This window comes from Hypanus sabinus, chromosome 29 (genome assembly GCF_030144855.1).
Source record: "Hypanus sabinus isolate sHypSab1 chromosome 29, sHypSab1.hap1, whole genome shotgun sequence".
NCBI classification, from domain to species: Eukaryota; Metazoa; Chordata; class Chondrichthyes; order Myliobatiformes; family Dasyatidae; genus Hypanus; species Hypanus sabinus.
In genome coordinates, this window is record NC_082734.1 from 30,245,820 (window position 1) to 30,258,773 (window position 12,954).

Genomic DNA, 12,954 nt, shown 5'->3' on the forward strand with positions numbered 1-12,954 from the left:
ATTGGCCCTTATTCCACCATGCTCCAATGAATGTAGTCTTAACCTGCTCAACATCTCTCCTTAACTCAGTCCCTCAAGTCATGGTGAAATCCTTGTGAATCTTTTCTATACTTTTTCCAGCTTATAATTTCTATAAGCTCAAAACTGAATACAATAATCCAAATGCAGCCTCACCACCATCTTGTGCAAATACAGAATAACATCCCAATAGCCTACACTCAGTGTCTTGATTGATGAGGGCCTTTAGTACAGTGTGTACCTCTGTAACATGACATCCCAGTTTCTAAGCTCAGTGTCTGTGGTAAACTATGTATACCTGTCTGGACACGCTCCTCTGCTGACTGCTCCTGTGGCTCCTCCCACAGACCCTTGTATAACGGCGATTGGAGGCACTGCTCCTCCCTCAGTCTCCAGGATGTTGTGGTCTCTTCTGTTGCTAATAAAACCCTCCTGTCTCCGAGAGTTATTGATGGTGCATCAGTGCCTTGACTGAAGAAGGGGAAAATGCTAAGACTTCTTTATCGCCCTGACTAACTGTGATGCCAGTTCAGGGAACCACATACTTGTACCCCTAGATCTTCCTGCTCCACAACACCCCATAGGACCCTCCATTCATTGTGAAAGTCTTATCACAATTTCTCATCCCAAACTGCAATATCTGATTTAAACTGTACTTGCTATAAGTCTACCAACTTACCCAGTTGATCATAATCCTGCTATAACCACCTTCCCCGTCTACTTTTGTGTCCTTTGCAAACTTACTACCTTGCCCCTCCACACATCACTTGTGCTTCATAATGGGCTTGCCTACGTGCTCACTTACAGGAAGTTTGGCTTACCAATTTAAAAGAAAGTCTCAACCGTGAAATATTTTTAAAGGCAGCTATTGTTGTGAAATAACAAAGTGGAGGGTTGTTGTCAAAAGACAATTACCCAAATGTCCATTGTCTATCCACCTTGCTACAACACCTCAAAAACTACTGCTCCTGTAGTCTTCAGCTGCAGCCTCTTGAACTTACCCTGATTCAATTGAAGTGTGTATATTTTAATGCTATGTGTATTATGGGTAAGGGTGATGAACTTAGAGCACGGATCAGTACATGGAACTACGATGTTGTGGCCATTACTTAAACTTGGCTGTGAAAGGGGCAGGAATGAGTGATTAATGTACCAGGTTTTTGAAGTTTTCATAGTGAAGGAGGTAAAAGAGGGAAGGGATTTGCACTACTAATCAGGGACAATATTGCAGCTGCACTCAGGGGAGACATAATGGAGGGTTCTGACTCTGAGTCCATTTGGTTAGAACTCAGAAGTATAGGAAGGGTTCAATCACTCTGTTGAGATTGTACTACTGACCTCCCAATAACCACCGGGACACTGAAGAACAGACATGTAATCAGATTAAGGAAATCTCTAAAAATAATAGGGTGTTATGTGGACTTCAACTTCCCTAATATAAATTGGGACTTTCTTAGTGCAAGGGGTTTAGATGGGGTGAATTTGTTAAGTGAATCCAGGAGGGTTTCTTAAATCAATATGTGCATGGCCCAATGAAAGGACCTGCACTGGACCCAGTGTTGGGTAATGAGCCTGGCCAAGTGACTGACCTTTCAGTGGGTGGGCAGTTAGGGAACAGTGACCACAACTCCTTAACTTTTAGGGTAGGTATGCTCCTTGTGGGAGAGTTTCAAATTGGTTAGGGCAAATTACAAAGGCATTAGGCAAGAATTGAGAAGAGTTCATTTGGAACACCTTTCTTACTGATAAGTCCACATCATGCATGTAAAAGGTGTGTAAAGACCAATTGTACAAATTACAGGAAATGTACTGTATGTTCCTACTGGAAGGAAGGACAGGGATGGAAAGACGAGAGAACCTTGGATGTCCCGAGAGGCCTGGTTTAGAGTGCTATCACAAAAAGTTGGACAAACGAGTTGTTTTCTCTGGAGTGGCAGAGACTGAGGGAAGATCTGAGATTGGTTTATAAGATTATGAGAGGTATAGATAGAGCAGATAGACAGTATCTGTTTCTCAGAGTTGAAATGTCAAATACTAGAGGGTATGCATTGGAGGTGAGAGGGGATAGGTTCAAAGGGGATGTGAGGGGTAAGTTTTTCACTCGGAGAGTGGCGGATGCCTGGAATGCCCTGCTTGGTATGGCAGTAGAGACAAATACATTAGAGGCTTTTAAATGACGTTTAGATGGATAAATATGAGGAAGATGGAGAGATATGGACATGGTGTAGGTAGGAGGGATTAGTGTTCGGGTGATTTTGATTTGCTTTTTAGCTGATTTAGCACAACATTGTGGGCCGAAGGGCCTGTTCCTCAACTGTACTGTTCTAAGCTCTATTGGCAGCTGTCTCTTCAGTTGCTTAAGTGTTGGTTCCATTCCCAATGCTGTCAGGCTCTTTGCCCTCCTTTTAACATGATCCTTTTAGATCCTCTATGTGAGAGATGTTGGCATGCTTGAGGATTCTGACGTAGTTTGGGTCTGCTTCATCAAGCACTTTTGTTCTGCCTGGCGCAAACATCGGGATCTCCTGTGGCCACCCTTTACTTTTCTACTTCCCATTCCCACTCTGACATGACTACACAGAATCCTATACTGCCGCAACAAGGGGAGCAGCGCCTCGTATTCCATTTAGATAGATTGTAACCGATGCCACGAATATCAACTTCTCTAACTTCCGGTAAATCCTCCTCCCTCCCCTTTCTGTCTCTTTTCTTCATTCCACATTCTAATTACCCTCTTATCACTCTGTTCTCATCTGCCCATCAACTCCCTCCGGTGTCTCTTCTTCTTCCCTTTCTCCCATGGTTTACTCTTGTCTTCTATCAGATTCCTCCTTCTTCAGCCTTTACCTTTTCCCCCTGTCACCTTCCATCTTCTTACTTTATTCCCCCTCCCTTGCCACCCATCCACCTTCTCTCTCATACATCCCCAGCTCATACCCTCTGTGTGGCCTGTGGTACTTCGTGGACCGTACTCATTACTGGAACGTGATAACTTGTACCACCAGGAAGGGTAAGGCTTCCTCCAGGTTGTGCACCATTCTGCTTTGGAAATATATCGCCGCTCCTTCCGTTGTTGCTGATTTCTAAAATCTGAATCTGATCTTTTAGGCTTTGTGCGAGGGAGAGGATGGGGTCTTTGGGATTTGTGAGGCTTTATTTCTTTATCTTTTCATGATGGTGATTGATGTCTTTCTTTCAACCGCTTCTATAGTTTTCTGTATTCTGTGGCTATCTGGAGAAAACGAATCTCAGAGTTGTATTCTGCATTCATACATTGATAATAAATTGAACCTTTGAACACACTTTCATCTCTCCACACCCCTCTGCCAAGCAGCACCGAAGGAGCACCTTCACCAGAAGGACCAGAGAGGTTTATGAGGGCAGCTCACCACCACCTTCCTCAAGGGAGGATTTGGAAGCATCTAAATCCTAGAAAATGACTAAATGACAGAAACGTTGCGTGTGGAGAGCTAGTGGAATTCTCCACCACACTACCAGATGACCATCGCATCACCCTACCTTAAGACCCCTACAGCTGCCACTCTGGGCCGTTTCAGTGACCGTGACGTGGTCAAAGTGATCAGATTGAAGCATCCAGTGTAGTGTGTTGCTTTGTAGTCAGTGATTGACGGAGTCTGAGGTGTGCTGGGGGTAGCCCGCAATTTGTCACCATGCTTACAGTTGCTAAATAGCAAGCCCACAACGTACTAACCCGAACACACATGTCTTTGGAATGCTTGAGGAAACTCGCAAGGTCTCAGGGAGAAAGTACAAACTCCTTACAGGTGGAGGTGGGAATTGAACCCTGTTCTTTCACCGGCACTGTAAAACGTTATGCCAGCTGCTATCCTACTCTGCTAAGTCCAGTCTTGACATCAATTCCACTGATGCCACTTGGTCGGCATTGATAAGATGAGGATGCTGAAAGGTCTGTATTACTATGATTTTCACGTGATTTTGTACAGAGATGCCTTGAGTGCCCACTTCCACAAAAAGCAATAATCAGCCTTCTGCTTACAAAATGTCACTATGAAGCAGAACACCCAGGGAAAGGCGGATTCTCTGAAGCTGAACCAGAACCACAGTGATATTCAGGGAAGTGATCAAAAACTCATTTAGGGGTGTGGTTTTAAGGATTACCAAATAAGGTTTAGAACTTCTAACGCTGGTGTGGTTACAAACCAACCCAGGCCCAGTTCTGCTGTCTGATCTGTAATGGTTTAGCTAAGCTCAGTAGGAACATAGAAGAGGCCCCTGTTTAGATCATTGGCAGTCTTACTCTTTGGCAGGCAGACAGGGTAAAAATGAACATGTCAAATATGTGCTTTTTTCTTTTTGTTTCTCTTCAATTGAAAGCAACAATAGTTCCAGGCTTGTTAACACTTCGAGCTCTTGCTCCGTTAAGAAACATTTGAGCCGGAAAAAAAAGAAAGCTTAATTTGGGAGAATGACTTTGTGGTGCAGGAACTCCAAGCTCATAATCAGAATCACCTTTATTGTCAGTTGACATATGTTTTGGAATTCGTTGCTTTGTAGCAGAAGTACTGTGCAATGCATAATATATACTACAATTTATAATAAGAAATATGTTAACAATGTTAAATATGGAGAGCAAAAAAATATTTAGGTACTGTTCATAGGTTCTTTATCTGTTTAGGATTCTGATGATGGAGGGAAATAAAGCTGTTTCTAAAATTTCGTGTGTGTCTTCAGCCTCCTGCTCCTCCTTTCTGATGCTAGTGATGAGAAGAGAGCATGTCCTAGGGGATTGATGGGCATTGCATTTTTGAGGCATCACCTTTTTGAAGATGTCCTCGATGGTGGAGCTGGCTGAGCCTACAGCCCTCTGCAGCTTTTCCCAATCTTGTGCAAAGGTGCCTCCATACCAGATGATGGTACAACCTCTCAGAATGCTCTTCAAATCTGTAGAAATTTTCTAGAGTCTTTGGTGAACATGTCAAATCTCCTCCAACTCCAAACGAAATACAGTCGGCCCTCCTTATCCATGGGGGGTTGATTCTGGGACCCCCCCTGCAGATACCAAAAACGCGGATGCTCAAGTCCCTGATTTAATCTGTGTCAATGCGGTGGTCTTTAGGACTCAGTGGAACCCCAGACCTTATTTCACCTGTCTCCGTGCGGTGGACATTAGGACCTGGCAGCGGACCTCAGAATCTGCAGTGTTTCTGTTCACGAAAATAATCACGATCGCGATTGAAAATAAAGTGGAAGTAATAAAGCAATCGGAAAGAGGTGAAACGCCATCGGTCATTGGAAAAGTGTCAGACTACAGTCAGTCAAGGATCAGAACAATTTTAATGGAGCATTTGAAAGGCCCTGCCCTGATGAAAGCTACAATTATTACTAAGCAAGGTAGTGGTTTAATTATTGAAATACTTATGTTTCTTAAGTGTTTTATAGGCATAGAAAGGTAAAATATATACTATATACTAAGACAAACGTTTTGCTAACAGACAGGAAGCAAAGAGTGGGAGTAAACGGGACCTTTTCAGATTGGCAGGTGGTGACTAGTGGGGCACCGCAAGGCTCGGTGCTGGGACCTCAGTTGTTTACAATATATATTAATGATTTAGACGAGGGAATTAAATGCAGCATCTCCAATGACACAAAGCTGGGCGGCGGTGTTAGCTGTGAGGAGGATGCTAAGAGGATGCAGGGTGACTTGGATAGGTTAGGTGAGTGGGCAAATTCCTGGCAGGTGCAATTTAATGTGGATAAATGTGAGGTTATTCACTTTGGTTGCAAGAACAGGAAAACAGATTATTATCTGAACGGTGGCCGATTAGGAAAAGGGGAGATGCAACGAGACCTGGGTGTGATTGTACACCAGTCATTGAAGGTGGGCATGCAGGTACAGCAGGCGGTGAAAAAGGCAAATGGTATGTTGGCATTCATAGCAAAAGGATTTGAGTACAGGAACAGGGAGGTTCTATTGCAGTTGTACAAGGCCTTGGTGAGACCGCACCTAGAATATTGTTTGCAGTTTTGGTCCCCTAATCTGAGGAAAGACATTCTTGCCATAGAGGGAGTACAGAGAAGTTTCACCAGATTGATTCCTGGGATGGCAGGACTTTCATATGAAGAAAGACTGAATCGACTAGGCTTATACTCACTGGAATTTAGAAGATTGAGAGGGGATCTTATTGAAACGTATAAAATTCTAAAGGGATTGGACAGGCTAGATGCAGGAAGATTGTTTCTGATTGTTTCTGATTGGGGAAGTCCAGAACGAAGGGTCACAGTTTAAGGATAAAGGGGAAGCCTTTTAGGACCGAGATGAGGAAAAACTTCTTCACACAGAGAGTGGTGTATCTGTGGAATTCTCTGCCACAGGAAACAGTTGAGGCCGGTTCATTGGCTATATTTAAGAGGAAGTTAGATATGGCCCTTGTGGCTAAAGGGATCAGTGGGTATGGAGAGAAAGCAGGTGCAGGGTTCTGAGTTGGATGATCAGCCATGATCATACTGAATGGCGGTGCAGGCTCGAAGGGCTGAAGGGCCTACTCCTGCACCTATTTTCTATGTTTCTATGTTTCTAAATGAGGCTACATAATACCGGATGTTCCTGTTCCAACTTCAAATCCGACTTAAAGTCGGACTCAGGAACGGAACTTGTTCATAACCCGTGGACTGCCTGTACTTTTAAATCATCTCTAGATTACTTATAATACCTAATATAATGTAAGTGCTATGTAAATAGTTGTTATACTGTATTGTTTAGGGAAAATGACAAGAAAAAATAGTCTGTACATGCTCAAACAACGAGTGCTGGAGAGAGAACTTCTGGGTTTTCCTGATCCGCGGTTGATTGAACCCGCGCATACGGAATCCGCAGATGAGGAGGGCCGACTGTATAACTGCTTGCGTGCTCTCTCCGTGATTATGCCAATCTGTTGAGCTCAGGATAGAGAGTATTTTAGGAACACTTATGTACTGATTTTGATTGGCAAACCCTCTGGTCTGCATGAAACTTGTTGGTCTTCCAGCGGAGCAAAATATCCGTAAGGGAATGCTGCTGATTGTAAATTTATGATCAATGTATGTATAGGTCACTATTTACTGCCTTAACATTCATTTCTTTGCAGGCATTCATAGTAAAACTAAGAAATACAATAGGATCATTGAAAAACTCCTCACAAAGACCGTACAATCAATGTGCAAGTGAAGACAAGCATGCAAATAATAAATGAACACATTCATATAGTACTGAGAGTATGAATTGTAGAGACCTTGAAAGTGAGTTGATAGTGTTGAGGTAAGTGAAGTTATTCACGATGGCCGAGTCCTTGATGATGGATGCTGCTCTCTTGTGGCAATGCTTCTTGCGAGTTTGCTCAGTGATGCTGATGGGTGCACTGTGACGTGCTGACGGGCGGCACTGCAGCTTGGCACAGACAATGTAAAAGGTATGAGGGAAAGGCCCGCAGTCTGGGCTCTTCCTGCTCCCACACGTGGAAGGGCCAAATCAGATGGCAAAACCTGCTGACAACGAAAGGGCATTAGGCTTGATCAGATTATCTTTATTTGGTGCAAACATTGAGATATACAGTGAAATGCATCAGGGCTGTGCTGTAGGTGGTCCACAAATTTTACCATGCTTCCAATGCCAACCTAGATGCCCACTACGTACCTACCCTAACTCGTATATCTTTGGGATGGAGGAGGAAACTTGAGCACCTGCAAGAAACCGGCGTGGTCACGGGGGGAACATGTAAGCTCCTTACCAACAGTGACAGGAATTGAACCCCGATTGTACAACTGGCACTAACAAAGTGTTACACCACCAGGGGCCACGTAAGTGGCAACAGTCTGCGGCATAAAAATAAGTTAACACTACTGAGTGTATTCATTCACAAGTCCGACGGAGGCCGAAGGCCGAGTACAGTCTGTCCTGGGGTTGGAGGATTGTATATGTGCGTTGGTGGGAGGGAGGTTTGCAATGGGTTCTGTTTTCCTGTTGTTGTTTTGACACTTAGTATGTTCTGCTTTGTTGTATTGTTGTATTCTGCTGAATGTGGTGGGCATCTTGTGTTGGCACCAAAATGTGTGGCGACATTTGCGGGCTGCTCTCAACACATTCTTGGGTGTGTTGGTTGTTAACACCAACAATGCATTTCACTGTATGTTTCAATGCACATAATGAACTAAATCTGAATCTCTATTGACTATAATGACTACAAATGTAGAATCTTTAAACCATTTTTTCTTTTGTAAATACTTTTTACTTTGAATAAAGTTTAGTTTTAAGACAAAAACAAAATTTCTCTTTGACGCAGACCCTCTGTATTCAGAAGCTACAGTAGAGCTTGAATTGCTAGCTTGGCATTAAGCTACCATTTAGGCCATGCTCTCTTCTCACTACTGCCATCAGGAAGGAGGTATCGGAGCCTCAAGTCCAATACCACCTGGTTGTAGAATAGTTATTACCCCTCAATCATCAGGCTCTTGAACCAGAAGGGATAACTTCACTCACCTCAACACTGAACTGATTCCACAACCTATGGAGAAACTGTGGATTTACTTTTAAGGACCCTACAACTCATATTCAAAGGTTTAAAGGTTCATTTATTATCAAAGTGTGTATCCCTATACAACTCTGAGATTTGTCTTCTCCAGATGGCCACAAAACAAAGAAAGAACATGAAAATCGTTCAGCGGGAAACATCAGACCCACTCTCCTCCCCACACACAGAAGAACGGCATCCCAATCATGAATCCCCAAACCCCCCCCCCCGCCCACACAAAAGGGAACAGGAATGCCAACACACCCCCCCCCACATATTGAACAAGAATATCAACCCCAAAACTCCTCCCGTGCACAGCAAAACAGAAAAGAAACAGGTTAAAAAAACCCACACAAAATAAAAAAACTGTAAATCTGGAAAAAAAGTCCACAGTTCATAAACACATTTTTGATCTTTATTGCTTATTTAATTATTATTCTCTTTTTGGCATTTACAGTTTGCCATCTTTTGCACGTTGGTAGGTTTTTCATGTGCGTTCTTCATTTATTCTATAATGTTTCTTTGTATTTACTGTGAATGCCCACAAGAAAATGGATCTTGGGGTAGTATATGGCGACATATATATGTACTTTGATCATAAATTTATTTTGTGCTGAAGAATTTTAAGCTTGTTATCTATGAAGATGGGGAATGCTGAACAAACATGAGGTTCTGCTCCTGATTAAAGACCACTTCTGTTTTTGATTAATCTGCACATTTTGTTTTATGCTGTGTCTTGAACTAGACGCTCTGTGTCGTAACTCATAATTGGTTCTGAGCAGACAAACATGGCATGTTGGGTTTTACAAAGCAATGCTGTAAGTCTGTTTGACCAGAATCAGTTTTATTTTCAATGATATATGTTGTGAAAATTGTTTTGTGTCAGTAGTACGTTGGAATACATAAAATATATTATGAATTACAATTAGTAAAATATTTATATCTTATTGTAATTTATTGTATATTTTATACAAATAAATATATAAATAGGTTCTTTAAGGTTGTTATAGTAGGTGGGGGGGGGGGGTTGTATGGTAGTGGAAATAAGCTCCCACTACCCTATTAAATGCTCCCAAATAACATGCATCTCAAATAAGCTCTGACAAGCAAGTCCAACTCCTGGCCTTCACGTTTGACTTTGCTACTAAGCCCAGAGAAACTAGTTTTACTGACACAAAAAGGGGCAAAGGGGCACATATTATATAGAACAAATAGTGAGGACCGTGGGGTCACGGTCCATTCAGAAATCTGTTGGCAGAGAAGCTGTCGCTAAAATTTTGAGTACATGTCTTTAGTATCTTGTACTTCCTCCCTGATATTAGTAATAAGAAGGCCCGTCCTGGGTGGTAGGGGTCCTTAAAAACTTATGCTGCGTCTTTGAAACATCACCTTTTGAAACAGCCTTTGATGCCCGTGCCCGTGATAGAGTGGGCTGAGTTTACAATCCTCTGCAGCTTTTTCATGTCCATTGGCCCCTCAATACCAGGTGCCAATGCAATCAGTTAGAATGCTATCTGTGGTACATCTGTAGAAATTTGCTGGAGTCTTTAGTGACGTGCCGAATCTCCTCAAACTCCAGGTCAAACCAGAAGTTACCAAGTTTTTAAAGTAGGCTGGTCTTACCTGGTAGTCCAGTGGGTGGACAAAATAGGTGACTTTCCTCACTCTCTGTTGGACCAGAATTCCTGGCAAAATTCAGTTACTGAATTTAGAATAAGGTTTTTTTTTGGTGACTGAATGTCAGCTTATCTTTTGTTCTCAGAAACTTCCCAGGCATTCACAGCTCCTCCTTTTTACACTATCAATGCAAAGAAGGAAAGTTTGGACTTTAGTCGGGGACAACGCCCCTTTCAACCTCATTAAATCTGGAATTGGAGGCGGGAGTCTAATGCAAGAAACGGTGATCTGTCTTCTCACACCTGGTTACGCACTATCACCTGCCAGCTGGTACTCCTACCCCTCCTCCCCCACCCCCCCACACACACAATCTTACTCTGGGTTCCTTGCCTTGCTTTCCAGTCTTGATGCAGAGTCTCAGCTCAAAGCACTGAATGATTATTCCTTTCCATAGGTGCTGCTTGATTGCTGACTTTCTCCAGCGTATGTGATATGTCCCTCTACCAATCGGTAGGATTGTGACTGACCTGATGGAGTTCCAGATCACACAAAGACAGGCCCTTTGCCCCACCTGGGCCATGCTGACCATCAACCAGCCCTGACTCTGCTCCCATGCTATCCCCACTTTATTCTCCACGTTCCTAACAACTACCCGCGCCCCCCTACCCGATTCAACCACTCACTCGCACACTGGAAGTCAATTTAACTTGGAGGAAGGCTTGCATGCGAGCCATGTGGGAATTTTGGGGAAGGGGATTGGTTACCTCGTCGGTGGGGGCTGGAGTCACACTGGAAGTGATGTCAGCAGTGTTGCCTGGAAGACTTGACGGGTGTTAAAGATTAGCTTCATCTGTCACACATACTTCGAAACATACAATGATGTGCATCGTTCTGCACCAATTACTAACACAGACTGAGGATGTGCTGGGGGGTAGCCTGCAGGTGTTCCATGCTTCAGGCACCAACACTGCAGGCCCACGACATACTAACCCTAACCTGTACGTCTTCGTAATGTGGGAGGAAACTGGAGCACTGGGAAGAAGCCCGCACGGTCACAGGGAGAATATATGAGCTCCTTACAGTTAATGGGAGAGTTCAACCCTAATCGTCGGCTCTGTAAAACATTCTGTTAACTGCTACACTACTGTGTTGTGAACTGATAGCTGACCTGTTGCCTTCTTCTTTGATCCAGGGAGCGTGTTCCGGTCAAGTTCATTGCAGTATGAGCGCCAACCGAGAAAGCAAGGCATTGAAGGTAATGGTGGAACTTTTACTCAGCTGTGTCATTTGCCCCTGTGTAATTCTTCATTGTAATCTGGCATGTTGGAGCTCTGGTGGTGGGTTAACAGATTTTCCAGACTATTTCATTTTAATACTCCAACACACCTTTTTTTAAGATGTTATGAAGTACAACAGTGGAGCTTTTTTTCCCACTTGGACCATGGCCAGAGTACCAAGTCTGATAGAGCTCACCGAGTTTTGATGAAGCTGTGGTGGTCTTTAGAGAGAATTTGGAAGAGTGCCCCTGGAAGGATTCCAGGAATGATGGTGAGAGGGGAGAAGCTGGGATCATTCTCCCTGGAGAGAAAGCGTTGGAGAGGACTGTTGATGGAGGTGGACAAGATGCCAAAGGCTTTAGGGGGAGTAAACGAAGGGAAGATCTTCCATTAGTCAGAAAGGTTCGTGGGCCAAAGGAAACAAGTCCAAGAGGGTATTAATTTCCAGATGACAGAAAAATTTGGTGGTGTTGAGGTTAGTGTAGAAGGTAGAAGTAGGTTACAACAGGACATTGAGAGGATGTGCAGCTGGGCTGAGAAGTGGCAGATGGAGTTCAATCAAGAAAAGTGTGAAGCCATTCACTTTGGAAGGCCAAACTTGCATGAAAGGTCCTTTGCAATGAGGAGGAACATAGGGATCTTGGGGTCCACGTCCATAGATCCCTCAGCGTTGCCGAGCAAGTTGAGAGGGCAGGTATGAAGGCACGAGAAATGTTAGCCTTTATTGGTCAGCGAATTGAATTCAAGAATTGAGTTCAAGGTAACGTAGGTCTATAAAACTCTGGTCAGCAACACATGGAGTTTTGTGTTCAGTTCTGGTCGCCTATTTAAGAATGTAGAAGCTTTGGAGAGGGTGCAGAGGAGTTTACCAGGATGCTCCCTGGATTGGAGAACCTGTCATAAGAGGAAAGGTTGAGCGAGCTCATGATTTTCTCCCTGGAGCAAAGGAGTTTGAGAGGTGACTTGACAGAGGTATATATGATATTTAGATCAAGTGGATAGCCAGAGACCTTTTCCCAGGGCAGAAATGGCTATTAAAAGGGGGCATAATTTTGGGGTGATTACAGAAGTGTATACAGTAGTTTTGCCTAGAGGATGGTTTAGGTATGTGGAACATGCTGCCAGGTGTATTGTTAGAAGTAGATTCATTAGAGATATTGAAGAGTCTCTTGGATAGGCACATGCAGGAAGGCAAAATGGAAGACTATGGGCAATGTAGGAAGAAGAGTAAGATTGATTAAGGAGTGGGTTTATATAGATCATCACAATGTTGTTTTACTGTTCCATGTCACACATCTCATATTCATCTTCCTCACACTTCATCCTGACTGAGCTGCCCAACGCAGGTGTAAAAAAAAAATGCCTCTGACATCTCTAAACTTTCCTCCACTTATTTTAAAAGGTTGCCTTTGGTAATGTCCATTGCCATCCTGGGGAAAAGATGCTGGCTGCCCACCCTATATATGCTGCTCGTAATTTTATACACCGCTGCCAAGTGTGTGAGGAAGGCCCTCAAT

At 43.5% G+C, this 12,954-nt stretch overlaps 1 protein-coding gene across 5 annotated transcripts in view; it reads left to right on the forward strand.

Moving 5' to 3' along the window:
* LOC132383183 (transcription factor MafK-like) overlaps positions 1-12,954 on the forward strand; it is a 105,769-nt gene that overhangs the window by 33,864 nt on the left and 58,951 nt on the right. For all 5 annotated transcript variants that reach the window (XR_009508563.1, XR_009508564.1, XR_009508565.1 and 2 more), the window contains exon 3: positions 11,353-11,415. Coding sequence is in view for 2 of the 5 variants with exons in the window: in XM_059954068.1 (XP_059810051.1) it covers positions 11,383-11,415 (33 nt within the window). In the remaining 3 variants the exon portion in view is untranslated. The remainder of the gene's footprint in view (positions 1-11,352; positions 11,416-12,954) is intronic.